Source organism: Mytilus galloprovincialis, chromosome 5 (genome assembly GCF_965363235.1).
Source record: "Mytilus galloprovincialis chromosome 5, xbMytGall1.hap1.1, whole genome shotgun sequence".
In the NCBI taxonomy this organism is placed as follows: Eukaryota; Metazoa; Mollusca; class Bivalvia; order Mytilida; family Mytilidae; genus Mytilus; species Mytilus galloprovincialis.
Window position 1 is genome coordinate 64,493,280 of NC_134842.1, and position 22,261 is coordinate 64,515,540.

General features: G+C 30.1%; 1 protein-coding gene across 7 annotated transcripts in view; it reads left to right on the forward strand.

Annotated features, from left to right (window-relative positions):
• The window catches only part of LOC143076250 (uncharacterized), a 63,300-nt gene that overhangs the window by 29,260 nt on the left and 11,779 nt on the right, over window positions 1-22,261 (forward strand). For 4 of the 7 annotated variants that reach the window (XM_076251979.1, XM_076251982.1, XM_076251985.1 and 1 more), the window contains exons 2-7: window positions 12,093-12,294; window positions 15,497-15,613; window positions 17,703-17,869; window positions 19,698-19,805; window positions 21,182-21,275; window positions 21,581-21,630. In XM_076251979.1, the coding sequence (XP_076108094.1) occupies window positions 12,093-12,294; window positions 15,497-15,613; window positions 17,703-17,869; window positions 19,698-19,805; window positions 21,182-21,275; window positions 21,581-21,630 (738 nt within the window). Of the gene's footprint in view, window positions 1-9,586; window positions 10,889-12,092; window positions 12,295-15,496; window positions 15,614-16,189; window positions 16,235-17,702; window positions 17,870-19,697; window positions 19,806-21,181; window positions 21,276-21,580; window positions 21,631-22,261 lie in introns of those variants that run through there. The other 3 variants (XM_076251986.1, XM_076251980.1, XM_076251981.1) reach the window with 3 other exon arrangements.

Consider the following 22,261-nt stretch of genomic DNA (forward strand, 5'->3'; position numbering starts at 1 on the left):
GGAATTATAAACAAATTCTAAAGAGACCAAATTGTAAAAAAGAACACTTGATACTAGCAAAATTGAGTTGAAATAAATATTAAATTATTATAAAAATAAAATAAGACTAAATTTCTAAAATTAATTACATAACAATACTTGACAATGCTTGAGAAAAAAGAGACCAAAAAATGTTTCAATAGTGCAATTTTTTTTATTTCTTTTTCATTATTTTGTTGTATTAAATATGAAACATACTTTAACAAGCAACAAAATATACAAATATAACATATTTCAACAGAAACTTTTTTCTAAATCAAATTAATTTTGCAATATAAAATTTTAAATAAATTTAAAAAAAAATTTTTTTTTGGTTCATTTATAGGCAGCAACTTTCCAGTTGGACAGTACACTATTTATTTACTTTGTTTTACGGGTAGTTTAGAAAATTCAAGTACTCTGTGTTTGTTTTTATTCTACATTATATATTGAGTTGTGAGCTTCTGTCCAAGTTTGGTACAAATCCAGGATAGTATAAAAAAGTTATTAAAACTTTAAAAACTTTAACAATAGAGTGAATGTATTGTATTCTGGCAGAAAAACTAAGTCCTTTTATAGGTAAAATACGGGAAAAAATGGCTTTTTTGTTTCACAAAATTTAGTTCTGGATACTACAATGTATCTAATGATCATAAACAAGCTTCTGTTTAAGTTTGGTACAAATCCATGATAGTTGAAGAAAGTTATTCAAATTTTTAAAACTTTAACCACAGAGCGAATGTAATGTTTCCTGGCAGAAAAACTTAGTCCTTTTATAAGAAAAATACAGAAAAAATGGATTTTTTGTTGTACAAAAAATACTTCTGGATACTATCTTATGATCATAAAAAAGCTTCTGTCCAAGTTTGGTAGAAATCCAGAATAGTTTAAGAAAGTTATTATTAAAATTTTAAAAACTTTAACCACAGAGTGAATATTTGTGGACGCCTCCACCGCCGACGTCGACGTCAACAGAATGTACCCTCATGAACCATAATTTCTGAATATTAGCTGAATGTGGCTGAAATTTTCTGAATTTTGGCTGAAATGTGTCTTAGAACAAATCAGGTGTCTGAATCCTGTCTGACCTGTTTATTGATGGTGTCTGAATATTGTCTTATAGTTCTGAATTTTGTCTGAATACTTCTTATTTAGTCAGAAAAAGTTTCAGATATATTCAGAACTTCTGAATACTGTCTTATTTGTCTGAATTATTAAGAAACAGCAGTAAGATCAATCAGAAACCAAAAATTAATTAAATACACCCCTAAATATCTGAATATTGTCTGAATTATTCTTAATCATTCAGATATTATGTCAGACAAAATTCAGAAAATTGGAAATAAGTAAATTCTAATATATAGATCTGAATATTGTCTGAATTTTTTAAAATCATTCAGAAGTTATGTCAGACAAAAGTCAGAAAACTGGAAATAAGTAAATTATAATCTCATAGAAATGAATATTGTCTGAAGTTTTCTAAATCATTCAGAAGTTAGACAAAATTCAGAAAACTAGAAATAAGTCATAGATCTGAATTACACTGAGTTATTTAATTTTAACACATAAATGGAAACATAAAAAATAATTCTTCAAAAGTCTGAATGTTATGTGAATAAGTTTCACCAACAAAACTACATAAAATAAAATATTTTGAAAATGTACAAATAACAGCAAGAATTAATTTCCCTGATTACAAAAATTTTGAAATCCTTCATCTGGCTCATCAACATAAAAGTGCAAAAATCTTACAGTGTTTTCCCAAGGCAATATAGCTACTGACCTTATTTTTGAGGTGGGATAGGAGGGGTCCTAATCCCGAAATCCCGGACTTAAAAAACGAAATCCCATAATCCCGACGTCCCGAAATCCCAAAAAAAGAATTCCCTAATCCCGAAAGAGTGAATCCCGAAATCCTGAGCTTAAAAACACCCGATCCCGGGGTAATAATAATCCCCCCTATTTTTCATCTAACATTTTGGGATGACCGTGAATGCAGTTACAGTCATCAGTTTAAACCCATTGATATATAACTATGAAATACTTTGGAGAACCAAGTGTACATAATAAAAAACTCATGAGTAGTTTGATCATTTAGTGATGAAAAACTGAACAAACACTTGTTCACTTTAAAATATTGTGTTTTTGAAAATTAAAGCAGTATTGCTTTATTATCATTAAGATATTGGATATACTGGTGCATGGGCATTAATTTTGGTAGAAAAGGTACTTATATTAAATTCTAACAGTTATTATCAGTACAATTTATTTGTACCTAGTCCAAATAATTATGACGTTTTGAAAGGCTATTTAATTTTAGCTTTGACACCTTTTGCAGCAAGGTGCAAAGCCGACAATAAAATAACCATTCAGTGGGGAAATGTTTTTAATGCAACACCAGGAATTCATGTTTCTTATACATTAAAACTTCTCTAAATACAGTTCTCCCACCATACCGGCTAAATCAAGGAGACCCGTACATTAAATGGTCATTTAACCTTACAAAACTGGCCATATGATGCCTTTCAATCGGATACTACGCAAGTGTCATTTTTGTATTTGAATAATTAAAATCATAATAATTCAACCTCATAAAACGGGCCTTGTCATCTTAATATCACTGATTAGTAATAACATTGTTATGTATCATAAAGACAGTAAACTGTGAGTACTGTTCAGCTTGTCAATTTATTTTCATTATCCCAATGTTTTACAAATAGTGATTACCGGCAATTTCCAGAGTTACATTGTTTACAAATTAATTATTAGGGAAAAATCGTTAGTGTATGGTGTTTTTTATTTTTTATTCCTGCAAAATAAAAAAAATAAATAAGATAAAATACAAGTTGTAGCAGTATTTTACAATAGAAATTATTCACAAAACTAAAATTCACAAAGGAAAACGTATATTTGAATAAGATCAAATACATTTTTAAATATTTCTCAAACACCCATATTAAGGGGAAGTTACTCTTCGAAATTTTAAATTTCAACTAACCAGCAAACCCTGCAAATCGGCCGTAATTTGTGACCTGACCGGCGGCATGTTTTGAGAAGTTTCACTGAAACACCGTTACGGGGACGAATCAATTTCGGGCCGATATGATATGGAGCGAGATTGACACCTTGACTGAAACGCACTGGCATACGTCATCAAAGATTACGCTGGATAAACAAAATGGAGAATCCAAACGCAAATGTTTTCAGATAAGTATTTTGATTGAACAGATGATAATTGTAATTATTATAAAATGCAATTTGTTGAGGCACTATTATAAAACATTTAGGATTTAAATCTGAGAAAACATCAGAAAATTTTGGCAGACAATTAATGTAATGAATATATATATATTGTTCAAAATTTGTTGTCACATTCATAAAACAAATAGTAACTAGGTTAATCTGCAGTCAATAACTTAAAAAATGCACTACCACTTTCTACATTAAATGTAGAAATTAAATTGGGTGAACAAACTTAGTGAAAACTATAAGTCACCAATTTTATCTTCAAGGGATAAAAAGGGGGGGGTCTTAATTTGAGTTTAGGCTTCCAATGTAAGATACAGTACAAATGCATAATGCAATAATGTTTCTATTGAATTTATTGCTTCATAACCTCAAGAACAATTGATTCTTTGTGGATATTTTTGTACTTTTAGGGGATTAAATATGAGCTGCCAGCAATGATATGAAACAGATTTTATGCAGACTCCATTTTAATACCTTTATTCAGCAATTCAAGTTTGAAGTACAGAGACAGCAAGTTTTAAATTACAGAAAGGAAGAGAAGTTTATATCTGACACATAATTTTTATATTAGTTAATCAGTTTGTGAGTGAGGTTTAAGCTGACCATAGTTACTGTTTTTATTCTTATGCAAACCATGCAGGCCATTTTTTTCATGGATAGGATGTTAAGAATGTTATTTATTTAAATATTTGAATATATTCAGATCAATCTATGACCAAAGCACTCACTATATTTTGTGTTTCTTAGAAAAAGTGATAAACCTTGGGCTTAATTGGAAGATCAAATCAGTTACAATGGGGTTTTGATTCCATTTCATGCTATCTTATTATGGCTGAATATGTCTTAATAAGGCTGAAGATTGGATGAATTTGTCTGAATAGTTCTTAATATGGTTGAATATTTCTGAATATTATATATATGAATATTTCTGAATATATATGAATATTTCTTAATGTCTGAATATTTCTTAATATATGTCTGAATATTTCTTAATATGTCTGAATATTTCTTAGTATGGCTGAAGATTGGAAGAATGTTGGCTGAAGATTTCTGAATATTGCTGAATATGTCTTAAAAAATGGCTGAATATTTCTTAATACAGCATCATTTAAACCATAAATTTACTGAATATTTCTTAGTTTCTGAATATTTCTGTTTCTGAATACTGGCTGAATAGTCCGAAATCCAGTCAATATTCAGAAATAGACACAAATACAACATTCAGACCTATTCAGACGATTATTCAGATAGAATTCAGAAATAATTCAGACAATATTCAGCCACCAATTTTCCATGAGGGTAGGATCGCTATGTCTCGTTTTTTAACTAAAGGATAACAACATGACACCAGCTGCTTGTGCAGATGCAGCTTCAATTCATATCCTATAGTATGACTTTTGAGGCAATCATATTAGTGAAATTTGTCTTATTCTCTGAATGTGTTGGAATTAATAGTGAACATTTAAAATAGATATTTTACATGAGTCAGTATCTATGAAATTCATGAGTTTCAATAGTGGTGTATGCCATTGTATTTGAAGGAATCTATTTTACATAAAATTCAATATTTTATCATATATTTCTTTATTATTCATGAAAATGACACTCATAGATATTCAATATGACTAGATGATTGTTCCTTAAATAAATTCATAAAATCCCCCCCCCCCCCCATTATTTCATTTTACTAATTTTAAACTTATTCCTTTATGAAATAGAGATCCTCAACACACACAATTACCTACATTTTCACTAGTACTTGTAAAAGAAATTGTATATTGAGTAAACATCAATGCTACGTTTAAACTGGTTGTAGATTGATTAGCCCCTAATTAATTTATGTTTTTATAACACTTAATCTGTAACAAATGAATTTAGACATGTTCCTTTCCTTATAAATGAGGTTGTGTTGTCACTTTTAGCCAAATTTTATATTTTTTTATATGATTTCAAAAACCCAAGTAGAATCAGGTGAGCGATACAGGCTCTTGAGAGCCTCTAGTTTCTTAAACTACGACAAAATTGCGGCACTTACCGCAAAGGACCGAAAAACGGATAACGATTTTCGGCCAATTTTCTGAATGAATAACACGATTTCAAAGAAGTATTTCTTATTAAATCTTTGACTGATTGCCCTAAATTTCAGTTCTGTACACCATTGAAATGTCTGCTATTGCCATCTATAATGAAATTGATTTAAAAAATATTGTTTAAAGCTGCAGTTATTTGGGATTTTAATTAGATGTATAAAAACGGCGAATATGTGTCCCCCATTGGCAAAACACCAGGCAATTTCAAACACCCTTTAATCTAACTTTTCAGATGATTATTTTCAAACAAACACGTTTTCAAGCTTAAGAATATTTTGAATTTGAAGTTTTCTTCATATAGAAATATCAGTATACTTCAAAAACATATAGACCTGAACATAAACTGTAGAAAACATAGAAAGATATGGCGAAAATGAGCACCCCACTCTATATATTGAAAATTTGATTGGGAAACTATATAATTATATATATTCTCAAAGTATTTGTGAGTTTGAGGGGCCTCAGTGATAAAGCTGTCTAAGTAGTTCAACTACTGTATCACTAGCAACACTAAGGTTAAGAGTTCTTACACATGGCAATGGTGCATGCTTCACCTTTGTAAGTCTGTCAGTTTTCTTACTGAACAATGGAACCCCCCTGAGGGCTCTGGCTTTCTGGCTGCCATATATAGACGAGAGTGCTTTAAGTGGTGTTAAACAACAACAAATCAATCATTCCTTAATACATGTAATATGCATTTTAAAATTTGGAATTGTTTCCTTTTGTTATAACTTTTTTTGTATTAGAGACTTGTTGACTTAAGAACGGAGACATTTTCTACCTTAATTATAATAAACCTAATTTAAACATGTAAACCTTTAACTTGTGAGCTGTGTTGGATACAAATTGACCTGATATGCAAGTGCACATACACTGATCTACATGTATAAAACTTTGATTTATTTTGGAACATTCAAATAAAACATGAAAGACGAATTTTAGTCTGTTTTGTAGGCTTACGGTTCTTATTATAATAACTCTGTTTTCAAACAGTTGCAGACTTTTCAAAAAAAAAATGAACCAAAAATTAGTTAGCAAATTTATCGATATTGGTTTGCATAAGGGTAATTTTTAACCAATGCAGCTCATTTAGTTGAAGATGGTATTGAAATACACTTACACTATTCAACTATTTGATCAATTGAATTCTTGAACGAATAAATCTAAAGCATAGTCATAAAAGATCATCAAATTTCTGCATCACCTTGAAATATAGTTGAAAAATAATCAATTCATTGAAATATTAAGGAATGAAATATAATAAATCTAAAAGATGACTTGGTTTACATGATCAAACTAATGTATTATTGTCAAAAAGCTAATACTATTAAATCCTTTTTAACGTCTAAATTAAATTTTAAATTTATTTATTACAATTTTGATTGTTCGATTATATCTAAACTGCCAATTTCCCTCACCTTTGGTTTAAGCAAATATTCATAATCCTTTTATATGTTATTATATTTGCTAAACAAAGAGGTCTCTTTCAAAGGGTACAATGATAACGATTTTTATTAATAGTTGAAAAAATTGGTCAGGCAGCGTTTTTTATTAATAGTTGGTCAGGCAGACTAAGGTTGACTATTTCTATCAGTGGCGGATCCAGAAATTTTCATAAGTGGGGGCCCACTGACTGACCTAAGAGGGGGCCCGCTCCAGTCACGCTTCAGTGATTCCCTATATAAGAAACCAATTTTTTCCAAAAAAGGGGGGGCCCGGGCCCCCTGGCCCCCCCCCCCCTAAATTCGCCTCTGTCTATGTTTTGAAAAAAGAGTCGAGGTGAACAACACAAAAAGGATATTCACAATTATTCAAAAACAAATTGATAATAATGCCATGGCAAAATTAAAACAAGAGGCTCTCAAGAGCCTGAATCGCTCACCTGGTAAACAATGCCTTATTGAACATATTGAACCATGCCAGGCAAACATGTACAGCTAACAATTCTTCAATATTAACCTATTTGTAGATCTTACTTTGCTGATCATTTTTGCTGTTTACAGTTTATCTTTATCTATAATGATATTCAAGATAATGACCAAAAACTGCAAAATTTCCTTAAAATTACCAATTAAGTGGCAGCAACCCAACAATGGTTTGTTTGATTCGTCTGAAAATTTCAGGGCTGATAGATCTTGACCTAATGAACATTTTTACCCCATGTCAGATTTACTCTAAATGCTTTCGTTTTTGAGATATAAGCCAAAAACTGCATTTGACCCCTATGTTCTATTTAAAGTAAGGGCGGCCATGTTTTTTGACGGATCAAAAATCGAAGCACACACTTTGTGCAGGATAATCTAAGGAACTATCATGCTAAGTTTCATCCAAATCCATTCAGTAGTTTCAGAGGAGAAGATTTTTTAAAGTTATCAAATATGATGAACAAATTGTGAAAAATTGTCATTAAAGGACATTCACCCCTTAAGGGGTCAATTGACAATTTTGGTCATATTAACCTATTTGTAGATCTTACTTTGCTGATCATTTTTGCTGTTTACAGTTTATCTTCATCTATAATAATATTCAAGATAATGACCAAAAACTGCAAAATTTTCTTAAAATTACCAATTAAGTGGCAGCAACCCAACAATGGTTTGTTTGATTCATCTGAAAATTTCTGGGCTAATAGATTTTGACCTAATGAACATTTTTACCTCCATGTCAGATTTGCTCTAAATGCTTCCGTTTTTGAGATATAAGCCAAAAACTGCATTTGACCCCTATGTTCTATTTTAAGTAATGGCGGCCATGTTTTTTGACGGATCAAAAATCGAAGCACACACTTTGTGCAGGATAATCTAAGGAACAATCATTTTAAGTTTCATTCAAATCCATTCAGTATAGTTTCGGAGGAGAAGATGTTTGAAAAATTGTTAACGACGACAGACGACGACGACGACGGACGCCAAGTGATGAGAAAAGCTCACATGGCCTTTTAGGCCAGGTGAGCTAATAATAAAAAAACATTCAAATGTAACAGTACACAGCACATATCATTTGAGAAACACTAACCCCACCAAAAATGCTGGTGATATTAGTTGCTCTCGCAGAGTAAGTGATGTGTCGTTTGAAGAATTTAAAAACAAAATAGTGATAGCTATCAAATAGTAATAGAAATTGATTGATTGTTGGTTGCTTTATGCCGCATTAGCACAATAAGGCTATATTGCGGTGACAGTAGTAATAGAAATAATGCTCTGCTTAGTATATCAAAACAATCACATTCATGACATTGCTTTCAGTAAATGATATACATTTCAGAGAGGCAGAAGCCATAAGATTTTGTGTCATCTTCAATTCCAAAAAAAAAAAAATTCTTTCCAGAATTTCAAAAAATATAGTCATGATAGGTTTAATCATTATTTCCCATGAAAAAAAAGGTTCATTCCTGATGTCCCAAAAAAATCCATCTGCCCTTCACTTCTGAGTCCACTGATGATGATGCACTAATGACATTAACCCTAAAAGTACCTCATTTTTTGTTGCAATATATACTTATGGACATGTTTTAAGTTTTATCAAAGATTTAGAAATTTCTTTTAATCTGTATTTGCGGGACTTTTGATATTGTTTATTTAAATTCCAAATGGAATTTCATTACAACATTTATTTTGTATTTACATATACTGAAATTTTTGTACTATCTTGCAATGATTTTAAAGATCGACAAATTCATTAAACTTTTTTTATATCAAGACATGAAAGTACCTTACTAACAAACTTGAATTCAAAAAGAAGAAATATTAAACAAGAGTCTTTGGTTTATCCTTGGGTATAAAAAAAATCCTTGCTGTTCCAATAGAACCAAAAAACATAAACCATATATAACCTTTTCATTATTAATTGTGATCATTTGTAACAGGCAAAACTGATAAATTTATTTGAATAGTAAAAATGTGTTTAAATGGCAAAACTTATACAGTCAAATGTAATGTCTAAGATACATAAAAGATTTGGTAAATGTTGGTTTCTGGATTAAAAATTGGTACAATGGTTTTAAACCGTGTTTATTTTGAGATGAACCAAATGTGGAAATTTGTTCGAGCCATTTCTCAGTGTCAATGATTACATGTCCTATCGTTTGTGAATAAACCTCTGAACACCGACATTAATGTATTCTCAAAAAGGAAGTCACAAATCTGAATTGGATCCAGTTCTCATTTTGAAATTACTAGCAATTTATTTCAGTTTATGATAAATTGAATCCAGTATGTATATTCTATAAAGGAAAGTTATAAATTTGCTTCATACTAGGTGATGTTGTTTTAATTGAAATATTTCCACAAAAAAATCCAATTCCTCAAGAGGATCAAGGAGATATGGAAGCTTGTATAATGATTGAAGATTTGCTATAGGATTAAACGTTTTGAAGATAATGGAATTTTGATGACATGAGAAAAACATTTAAATTTACTTATGGAGTTTGTAATGAAATAAATTGCTTGTAATTGATTTTTGCAAAGTTTTTGAACGAGTTATTTTTGAAGCAAGTTAAAGTTTGGACAATAAGCCACTTAACAGATAGTAAAGACTATTTAAGCCTCAACTTTATTAAACTTCGCAAATTTGCACCGGAATTGAAGTTCGAAGGTTTAAAAAAGACTTTATTTTTCACAATTAAATTGGAATTACTTAGCAGGTGAAGGAAATGGGAGATTTGTCAATATGATTTAAAGTACAAATTTATGCTGTCAAAGTTAACTGGTGACTAAAAAAAAAATTGAAAAGAAATATCGTCTTTGTAAGCCTTGGACAGTGAGTTTGCAGAAGATGAAATTTTCTGAATAAAATTTGGATGCACAATTTATAAAGTGGAAAGGAAATTTGTCCTTGTGAATGTTAAATCATAATTACAATCTTGAAGAAAGATCATGAAAAGCCTTTAATTGACCATGATTAATAGTTGACAATCACAGAAACATAAAAATCAACTTATGGGATGGAACTCTGCTATTAAATTTACAAGATATTGATAAATTATTCAAGAAAACCATGAAGAAAATTTACATTTATGTGCCTCCCTGGAATTTTCATTATGAAAAATTGAATAGACTGTTGTTCAATGGATGTTAAAATTTAATGTTTATTACGGTTGTTTTTGGTATTGTTTGTGGCAGTTTTTCCGTTGATGACAGTTTTCCTTAGAAATAATGATTGTCACAAGTATACAAGGAACGGTAGTATTGTAGCAACAAAGAATTACACTTGAGGAATCCAAACTGCCAATACATTGATTTTTTTTCTGTGTACATTTCTTACTTGAAATTTGTAGAAGTTATTCAATTTAAATTTTACAAAAGTTTATGAAGTCAGAAAACTGAATGACAATTAATTACAAGAAAATTCATATGAAATTTTCAAACTTGTGAGATAAATTATAGATTTGGAATTAATTTGGAAAAATATTAATTTTGAACATATGGATTAATTGGCATTCTGAATGAACAAGAAACTTGACAAAAATGTTTCCGTTTCCGACTTACAAACACGAAAAGTTGGACACTAGAATTAAAACTTGTAGTAAAAAGGTATGTTATGTACTATAATAATGTTGGAAATTGAAAGAAAAGGGGGAGGGAAGGTTTGAATGTAAAGATAATAAAAAAAAGTAGAGAAGGTTGCCTGAAGTTTAAAATCTTTCTTTGTTAAGTTGTTTAATTAAATGATATAGACTGAAATTTTAACCTGTTCTCAAAATGAAAGTAGAGGGTAGAGTTAATAAAAAAAAATTGTATAATGCTTCACAGCATAAGGAAAATCCCTAGCTTACAGTGCATGTACGTATTGAAACAAATTCATTTTCCCCCCTTTGTTGGTGGAATCATTTGCCTCCACTTTCTGCTTTTTGCTTCTTTTTTTTTTCAACTTATTGAAATACAAAACCCATATTCAGTGTTCGAAAATATTTAACAATCCAAATGGAAAAAAACCTTCAGTTCTGTAAAAGAATGATGCATCTACTGGTATATATCAAAAAGAAATCACCACAATCAATGCAGCATGTGCAATCTTACTTAGTATTGTACATATTTGATCGCATTTAAAAAATTTGCATAAAATATTTAAACTAGGATAAAATATTATGCTGAAATTTTTATGCACATTAAAACAGGAATTCAGTTGCAGGCTGCTGGAATCAGGTTTATGCTAGATATTGAAGCCTTTAATGTTACTGAAGTGAAGAACAGTAATAACAGCATTGTTTCTTTTGCTTTTCAATGTGTATGTTGCATTGGGGTTTTCACTGGTAGTTTTATATTATGAGAAGGTACACCTCATCCTTTAATTGACCTTTCTTTTAACTAGAAAACTTTAAGCCAATTTGAGTTTAATATAATGGAGTGTGGGTTATTAAACTTTATTTGGGCTCAATTAATGTGTTGTTTTTTTTCCCCTTTTTATGCCGCATTTATGTTTCTGGTCTGTGCGTCTGTTTGTTCGTTTGTCCATCTGTCCATTCGTTCATTGTACTGTCAATTCAGCTGTTCGTCTATCCCATTTCAGGTTAAAGATTTTGGTTGAGGTAGTTTTTGATGAAGTTGAATTCCAATCAACTTGAAACTTAGTACACATGTTCCCTATGCCATGATCTTTCTAATTTTAATGCCATATTAGAGATTTTACCCCATTTTCATGGTCCACTGAACATAGAAAATGATAGTGCAGATGGGGCATCAGAGTACTATGGACATATTTAAAATTTTAAATAACTAAACTTTTTTTAAATTTCAGACTGTAAGTCGAGCTAGTAGTAGAAAGTCCCGAGCTGAGAGTGGATTTTCCAGGAATGACCGAGGTCAATATTATGACAGCGACAGCGATGAAGAACCAAGATCTCCAACCAAGCGTGACTTGTTCTTGGAAGCTGAACTTTCCAATGTGGATTCCATATTAGCAGATGATAAGGCTTTTGATACTGATCTTGAAATAGAAGGTACGGCTATCGAATCGTGATTACAACATCTTTCTATAGTCTTTGTATGTTATGACTTTTATATTTTAAGGTGGTATCTAACACTACAGGGATTTTTCTGAGAAAATGATTGTCTTAAATTTTTAAAAATTTTTATATTTTTTTCAAAGGGTCAAAGTAGATATATTTTGTCAAAATTTTATGAAAATTAAACGAGTCAAATTAATTTTAGTCAAGTTGTTGGGTACCAACTTAATCAGATTTTTTCATAATTTTTTATGTATATTATCCTGCTTTCCCTTGCTATTCCAGCATACCTTTAATTATGGTTCTTTATATTTGCATACTTTTTAATTGTATAAACATGTGATTGATTGATTGATTGATTGATTGATTGATTGATTGGTTAACTGATTGATTGGTTAACTGATTGATAGAATGTTGTCTTATTAACTCCACTTTAATGCATAATTAATCTCCCTGACAGCTAAATCTGATTTCTACATCTCTCCTGGGATCTTTATACAATTGGTAATTTATTAAATGATGATAAGTCCTTCAGTCAAATTTATCCTTTTAATTAAAATGTCTAATTAATTTCTATGTTTTACAGTTTGTGTAAGTTTATACTAAATATGTCAGAATTTGTTTTTCACAGGTCTCATAATATTTTTTCAAAATTTAGGTGTGTATAACTGGTTGGAGTTTACAACTTTATAATAAATATTTTCCAGTAAATATTTTACAGAATAAAATTCCTTTAAGTCTCAAGTAATGGTATAAAAAACATTTCTTCTTGCCAGTTTCATTTTTTCCAATTTCCAATTTCCATTATGAAATGGACGTTTCTTCTAGTAGTAACTGAAACATACACCAGATAATCATTTGACCTGTAATTATTTTCAAAAAACATTAATATCCCAAGTCAACATGATAATTGATTTCGTTAGATCAAAAGTTATTATAAGTTAAAATGTTTGCTCAAGTTAATCGACTTGGAAAACAAATATGTTATAATTGATTTATTGTGTTAGAAATATTGTTATAATTTCTCAAATGTTATTGACAGTTAGAAATTCAAGTATTTACATAAAAGCTTAAACATTGATAGAAAGGGATTATTTGTAATTTTTGTTCCAGTTAATATTATTCGCTTAGGTTCCATCCTATATTAAAAACTGTGAATAGAATAGATTAAATACATTTTTTTTCAAATTCATTATTATAAGTTTTCCACTATATTTTTTATCCTTCAACATCATGTTAGTTTAGTCCAACCATAAATTCCCTCAAACGTTTGTTGTTAAAAATGTGTTTAATATGTACGTATGGGGAAAAAAGCAGAATAATTTGTAAGTGACAAATACTTAGATAAATGTCCGTACCATCATCACCTCTTTCTAAAAAAAAGCCAGAAAAAGCCTTAAGATATTATAAGGATACAACAAAAACTGACAAAGATCCTGACTTGGGATGAGGCTCCCACAGAGTACCCCCCTCAGGTCGCAAGGTCGCTTTTAAATTCGTCGAGAGGTCGTTTTTAAGGGAAATATACAGGTCGCAGGTCGTTTTTTTCCCCAACACAGAGGACAGAAGTCGGTCGGAGGTCGTTTTTTCCAAATTTTACAGGTCGCAGGTCGTTTATAGAAGGCTCTCAGGTCGGAAGTCGCCTCTAAAAAGCCCAGAGGTCGCAGGACATTTTTGACCCTGCGGGAGCCTCTGGAATAGGTGTTTAATAGCTATGGAACTGTAGCTGTTAGGTCCTTATGATATTTTCTTTACTATTTTCGTATCTATGACTAAGACCTACAGTTAGGCAGCTAGGTGTTTGAATACGTGGTAGTATTACCTCCCCCTTTTTTTTTAGTTCTGGATCACCAGTTTAGTAGCAATCTCTTTATACAGCTACTTACACTTTGAATCAGTACAATAGAAGTACTTTGTCCTGAACTAGTGCATAGTTAAGTTTGCACAACAAAAAAGTAAACAAGGATGTACCATATATAAATGCATTAATATCCCTTTCTTTATTTCTTTCCTTTTTGTACTTTTTTAAAAGTGCTATGGTTTTTACACAAGTTCTCATCAAATACAGCTTAAAACTGTACTTAACAACATATTATTAAGGGGAGGAGTTCATCTGTGTGTAAATTTGTATTCTATAGATATTTCACATGTATCAGTGAAAGACATTTTATAATACTATGTTTGAGCAATAATGAAATGACAAAAACTGGATTTTATTTTACATATGATGATATAATGTTACTTTACAAAGTCTAACCTTTAAATAAACATTTTTATAATCGGTAAATTAAGTATGTGTTAGTGGGTCGATCGGCAATATTAAATACAATGTTCCAGACTTATTTACACACATACAAAATAAAAACCTAATACCAAATACTTTTTTACAGGAAAGGATATTTATTTTTTCCAGTTCAAATACTAAGACATGAATTTGAAAATGGAGGGGTGTTTTGTCAATATATTTATAAATTGTAGGTCTCAATTAAGAAAGCATTTGGTAATTGTTCACAAATTCTAGTACACTCTTTCCTTACAAAAAGATATTTTTGTTAACACAGTTGGACTATATGTGTTTAGCCACTGCATTTTGAAAAGCTTGTCTCCAGTAGCTCCAACTGCCAATGACTTCTGTGTGGAGAGATTTTCTTCATTTGGAGAATTTAATTTTGGAGTTTTGAATGACATGAATGAAAAGAAAATATGGGGTACAAATCAACTCCTCGACACATCAATGATAATTTATAATTGGAGTTGTGGAAGATGACAAATCTTTTATATTCTCTTTTAATTAACCTGTCAATTGTAGTAGTGAACATTAATGACTACTTGATGTTTTATTTTTGTGTTGTTGGGTTTCTGTTTCTTTGACTTGTAATCCATGTTTCCCTTTTACCTCACTTAACTGATCAAGTTTTTATCTTAAAATGGGATGTGCCACCAATTGGCTTTTTTATTATTGAAGACAATGTTTACCTTAAATTAGAAAAAGATTTTATTTGGTTGTCACATACCCCAAAGCTGAATTTGTTTGCATTTAAAGGATGCTTATGCTCTCCCATACATATGACAGGGTGATGTTGAAATTACTTTGTAATAAACTCAGTATTGGGAACTGAACATCCTAAATGAAAAGCTTCAATTGTGTTTTGTAACAAATTTTCCTAAACTTATATATTATCTCAATATTAAACAGGAAAACCAAGGTATCATGCAACACTCTCAGACATGTTGGCAGATTTCCAGTTCGTAAGAACGGCTTATTGTCTTGATGCCAGTATAAAAGTCAGCACTAATTTTCTCGGTGCTCTTAGTATGTGGTTTTGACAATTGACGTAGATTGTAGGGTTTCATTTTCTTTTGATATTATTATTTATTTTGTTTATTTGATTTCAATTTGGGACAAAACAGCAGTTTTATATTTTTTTCACCTAGAAATTACCAAGTAGCAGATCACATAAAAACTGCAATTCAAAACATGGACAATCATAGTAGAAATTTAATTTGCTACTTTATTCTGATGGTGGGATTAATTGCTTTGACTATTAGTAGCTATGTGTCATTTTGCTTATGTTTGTTTTGTAGAAATTTTTAAAAACCTTTATAATAAGGGAGAAAAACTTATTGTTGAGAATATTAAAACAAAATATTAAACCGGTTCAATAATTGAATTTTATTGAAGACAAAGAAGAAAGAAAAAAACTACATTCATTCTGTGATAATTATTATAGATTTATTTATTATTGAAATATATATTGAGTTTTGGAGAGAAGACTGAGAAAGTTGCAAAAGCATGTATATTTTATTTTATGTGTTTTTGTAATGTTGAAATACAAGGGAGGCTATTTTATGTTAACTAGAGAGTTATCTTCCCATTTGTCATTTACAGAAATTGAAGATCTGATAGAAAACTTATATCCAATAAATATTGGTGGTAAGACCAAATTTCAGTACACTGGTGTTTAGATAATATGAGGGAAATGGATATACTCTTTCATAATGTCTTCAAAAAGGGAAATAACCCAAATAATATGATAAATGGGTTATCTCTGATAAATGGGTTATCTCCCATTTGTCATTTACAGGAATTGAAGAAATGATAATAAACTTATATTCAATAAATATTCATTGGTGGTAAGATCAAACTTCTGTACACTGGTGATTGGATAATATGGAGAGGGAAATGGACATGAACTCTCATATTGTAATTGAAAAGGGAGATAACCCAAATAATATGATAAAAGGGTTATCTCCAACATTGAAATCATTAGCTGATTGGATATTTATGTATACTTGAATCAGATGATTGACACCGAATTGTTTAACACTGGTGTATGGATAACACAGGGGATAAATGGATGCACTCACATTAAATATATTTCAGTAAAAGGTTTATTTTACCAAACTTAAACGTGACTATAATGACTATATTATATGTAAGTTAATTTTTCAGGATAATTTTGCTTCGAGACCTATTAATTGACTTGATTTTTTGTAATTATTTGTAAAGTCTTAATTTCTTTTCACATTATATATGAAAGATCTTTTGGCAAAGATTTTGTCATGAAGATTGTATACAGGGATTGCAATTTTTACATAATTTAGATAAGGCATATTGGTAAATGATTAAACAAACATTTAGAAAATTCTGTTTTCAGCATTTTAAGAATTTAGCATGATTTAAGAATTATAGTTATATGGTAACTAAGATTTGTTCTATTGTCAGGAGCAATGATTTAGATAGAAGTTACATTTTCTACAGGGAATGTTTTCATAGTTTTATACTTTGTGTGGTAGTTGTTTGAATTTGTCACAAATAAACTTTTTATTGCTAGAAAGGTTTACAATTAGCAGAGTTAAAAGTAGCTGTTGATATCACAATTTGATTAATTATAACAAGTACCAGTATTATTTAAAAATAACTTACTTGTTTTTAAGTCATAAGTTAAACATTATACTGTTTGTAATGTATATTATATTTTCAAAAGATAAATGAAAAAGATTTATTTAAATATAATCATATGATGACACATGTTTCTCAATTAACCTGCATTTTGGCTTCAAGAAGACAAGTATCTAATATATGTACATATCATACATGAACCATTAAAAGCTGAAAAATAGTTATAACATGTCAAATGGTTTTGAATAGAATTAAACAATTTAAAACAATGAGTTCAAAATATGAATATTCAGTACTGATATTTTTTTTTCATACACTCATAAAATATTCATTTTTTTTCCTCAAAAATAGCTCTATCTATACCAAAATGAAACTGCAATTTTTGAAGAAAGGAAAAAAGATAAGATATTTTGTTATTGTAATGTTTCAGTATTCATGATATTATGTGCCGAAAAAAAAGATAGGGACTTAAAATTAGTATATATAATTTTTTTTCTAGAAACCACAACTACCTATGATAGAAAAACAGATTATATCAATGATTGTAAGAAAAATGGGATAGTACCTGCGTCTTACTTCCTTCGTCACATGGAAAAACCACAGTTAACAATGAGCCATCATGGACTTGGAGAGGAGGGCATGAAATGTATAGCAAGATCTCTAGCAGTAAGCTATTTTGTCAGTCTTGAGAAAAATTATGAATTAAATAAAATTATCAAGGATTACTTTATTATACCCCACGCAACGAAGTTGCGGAGGGTATAATGTTTTTGACCCGTCCGTCCGTCCGTCAGTCCTGTTTCTTGTCATCGCAACTCCTCTCAAACCACACAACAGAATTTCACGAAACCTTTTCAGATGAAAAGGACATACTATGTAGTTGTGCATATCGACAGGAAATTGCAATTCAATTTTTTTTATAAGAGTTACGCCCCATTGAACTTATTTGCTTAATGTACTACTGCAACAGTTTGTCATCGCAACTACTCTGAAACTACACAACAGAATTTCACGAAACCGTTTTAGATAATAAGGACATACTATGTAGATGTGCATATCGACAGGAAATTACGATTCAATTTTTTTTTCTAGGAGTTACCCCCCTTTGATCTTATTTACTTTATTGTACTACTGCAACAGTTTGTCATCGCAACTCCTCTGAAACTATACAACAGAATTTCACGAAACCTTTTAAGATAATAAAAAAATACTATGTAGATGTGCATATCGACAGGAAATTACGATTCAATTTTTTTTCTAGCAGTTACATCTCTTTGAACTTATTTGCTTTAAGGTACTACTTCAACAGTTTGTCATCTCAACTCCTCTGAAACCACACAACAGAATTTCATGAAATTTTGTAGATAATTATTAAAGGACATACTGTGTTGATGTGCATATTGACAGGAAATTATTCTTCAATATTTTTTCTTATACAATTTTTTTTTCTTACACTTATTTAATTTCTCCAATGACAATGTGGGGATGTGGGGTATGTGAGCGTGCTCACTTAGGTTCTTTAATTTTAGTGGGTAATAATTTTTGTTGATAGTAGGAAAATTGTTAAATATTTAAATTGTTGTTCACCTATCTCACAAAATATACAAAAATTAGTATCTAATGAATACAAAGTATTTGTTTAATTTGTTGATGTTTGATATCAAATATTTATTTTATTAACAAATTAACATTTATATGAATAAAAAGACATGATGGTTCAACTAAATTAAGACTCCAGTTAAGGTAAATGTGAGGCAGCAACCTAATAATATAGCAAACTAAAAAGAAATATGTAAAGGTTCCTATAGCTCATTTACAAAAAAGATGAGTTTCTTTACCATATATATGTCAACTTAAGGAATTGTTTGGTCCTCTATTTTTTAATTTTTTGCCAGATTTTTGGAATCCTCTAGGTTTATCCATGTATTAACATTAAAAAAATTTGCCCACTAACCCCTTCTTTTCTTTTTATATTTTTATTACATATAGTTTAAGAAGCCATATTACACAATCTTTTAAAATCCCTGTTATTTTTCATAGTTTTTTAAACAAGAAGAGTGCCAATGTTAAATGTAAGAAAAATCTAGAGAGAATTATTTCCCACCAAATTTTCAATGGCTTATATCTCGAAAACAAGCACATGGACCCATCATTTTTTTCTGCTATTTTAGTTTCTTTATTTATATACTATCACTTTATAGCAGTCTTTTAAAAAGCTTGTTATTATTAAACAGAGTAGCGAACCTCCTTAATCAATTGCATGATCATATGACTTAATTCTAGACTGGTTTTCGTTACCAGATAAAATTTTGCCACAAAAATATTTTCGAAAAAAATCCAATTTATATTTTGTTGGACATCAATAAGACAGCATTTTTATTAAACATCACTTACTCACTGTATGGTACTCAGTAGACTATTTATCGTGATTTTGAAACGAAAACCATACATTTAAACTATACTTATTTTACATATTATGCTTTTAATTTTTCAGTCTAACACTACTGTTCTGAACTTAGACATCAGTGATAACTGGTTAGGGGATACAGGTGGTCTTATTGTGTGTAACATGTTAAAGGAAAATATCTACATCACAGATTTGGTAAGTTCTGCTGAACTGTCAATGTTTTAAGTGACACTTGCAAACACATGCCATGGAAACGACTTAAAAAAATGCAGTTTTTTTTTGTAATTTGGGGAATCCAAATAAGTTGAAATTTACAATGATATTGTGTATAGGAGAGATTATTTGAAACTTTTATAAAAAGTACAACAATCAACTTTGAAGGGGCAGTGGGAATAACGTGTGCACCTCCTATTAAGATATGATTTGGCTTTACAAAAGTTTTGATTTGCTATAGGCACCATAAATAATTTTGATCAAAATATAAAACAGGTTTATTAAAGGTTATAAAGTTTACTGAAGGTTTCACTGAAAAAGAATCAATGTTAAGGATGTCTGCTTGTCAGTTTTGGAATTTTTGTCAGATTTTCGGAATCCTCTAGTTTTATCCATTTGAATGCTTTAAAAAAAATTCCCCATGAACCCCCATTTTTCTTTTTATAAATCTTTTACATGTATAATTATAAGTCAATTGTAAAAGTCTTATAAAATTTTATTTATTTTTTAATAGTATTTGAGAACTTTAACTAGTCAATGATAAAGCTATGAAAAATCAAGAGAGAACATTTTCCCGCCAAAATTCCAATGGCTAATTTCTCGAAAACAAGCACATTGACCCCTATATTTTTTTTGCTTTTTTGATTCCTCAATTTATTCCCTATCAGTACATACTAGTTTTATGAAAAGTTATTTATTTTGAAACTGAGCAGCGAACATCCTTAAGAGAGTATTGAAGATACAAAATAGAGAGGGACGAACAAACAAAGGTTACAATACTCATCCATTTTACAATTGATAAATTCATACACTATAACACTGTCAGATCCTATTTTATCCATCGTATCTCTATGGGTAGACAGCTTTAGGGTGAAAAGTTAGAGTTGTATAATGACAAATGCATAACAGAAAAAAACATAATGCAGGTTATTGTTATTATAATATAAAAAAATAATAACCTGTTTTTAGAAAGAAAAAAAATATCATTTCTGTCTCTCATCTCATATATATAAATATACATAATATTATTGCATAGCAATATAATATTTCCCACACAAAGTAACAAAAAGTTAGCGTGCAATAAATTCCAATATTGCACTAGTGCAATAAATCTTCAAAATTCATGACGTCATCAACGACAAAATCTTAGTTTAAACCAATTTTTACTTTTAAATATTATATTGCTATACAATAAAACGGTTATTGCATGAATATTGGAGAATATTGTCCCTCGTAGAACATATATTGCACTCGCAAGCTCGTGCAATATAAAATTCTACTAGGGACAATATTCCCCAATATTCATGCAATAACCCTATATCATAATATGTTGTTATATGTATAAATTTTATGTTCAGACGCTACGAGACAATAGACTAGGATTTGGCTGTGCCGAACAGATTGGGGAAGTGATGAAAACCAATTCAACTCTTACACATCTTACACTATCAGGTGGGATATTAATAGAATTATTTATCCACTCTGTATAAAATACAAATATCCCCCAAAGTACAAATGAAGTGTATGTTAGCAACTTTAGGCAAAAGTAAAAAACCTTTAACAATGAAGAAAAATCATACTGTATAGACTGCAACTAAAGTCCCCAAAAACATGAAAAATATAAAACAATGAAATGCCTTATTAAACTCTTTACTTTCCGTCAAACAATTTTACAATTTAAATGCATGCTATATGCAATTATTATCGTTTTGATTTTAGTTCTGATATCAGTTTTATTAATTAATTATTTTTTTCAGGCAATCAATTTGATGACAAATCTGCCATTTTCTTTGCTGATGCAATCACTGTAAGAATTTTTGTTTCTTTAGATTTTACTATTCAAATATAAGAAGATGTGGTATGAGAACCAATGAGACAACTCTCCATCCATGTAAAGCTTTGGATCACACCGAACAGCAAGCTATAAAGGGCCCCAAAAATTACTCGTGTAAAACCATTCAAACAGGAAAACCAACGGTCTAATCTATATCAAAAAGAAAAACGAGAAACACTTATGAACCACATAAACAGACGACAACCATTGAATGAAGAGGCCAGGAATGGTCATTATTTAAAATGATTTTAATACTGTAGCTCCACCTGATGGGACCATGATGTCAGTGGTTTAAGTATTTCAATTACTGTATCCACAGCATGTTAACACTATCTTGTGAGTTCAAACTGTACACATGTAGAAGCATTTGACTCCAATCTAAATTGACTAGGATTGTCAGTTTTCATATCAAAGGTTGGTGGTTCTCTCCAGGCACTCTACTGGTTTGCTTGATTGATAAAAACTGGCTTCCACAAAATAAACAATATTAATAATGCTGAAAGTGGCATTTAACACACAAAAAATCAAACAATCAAGTCTGTTTGTACATAAGTGAGTTCTATATCAAGTTTAAGTTTAGGCTTAACATGTTTCAGGTAGTTAA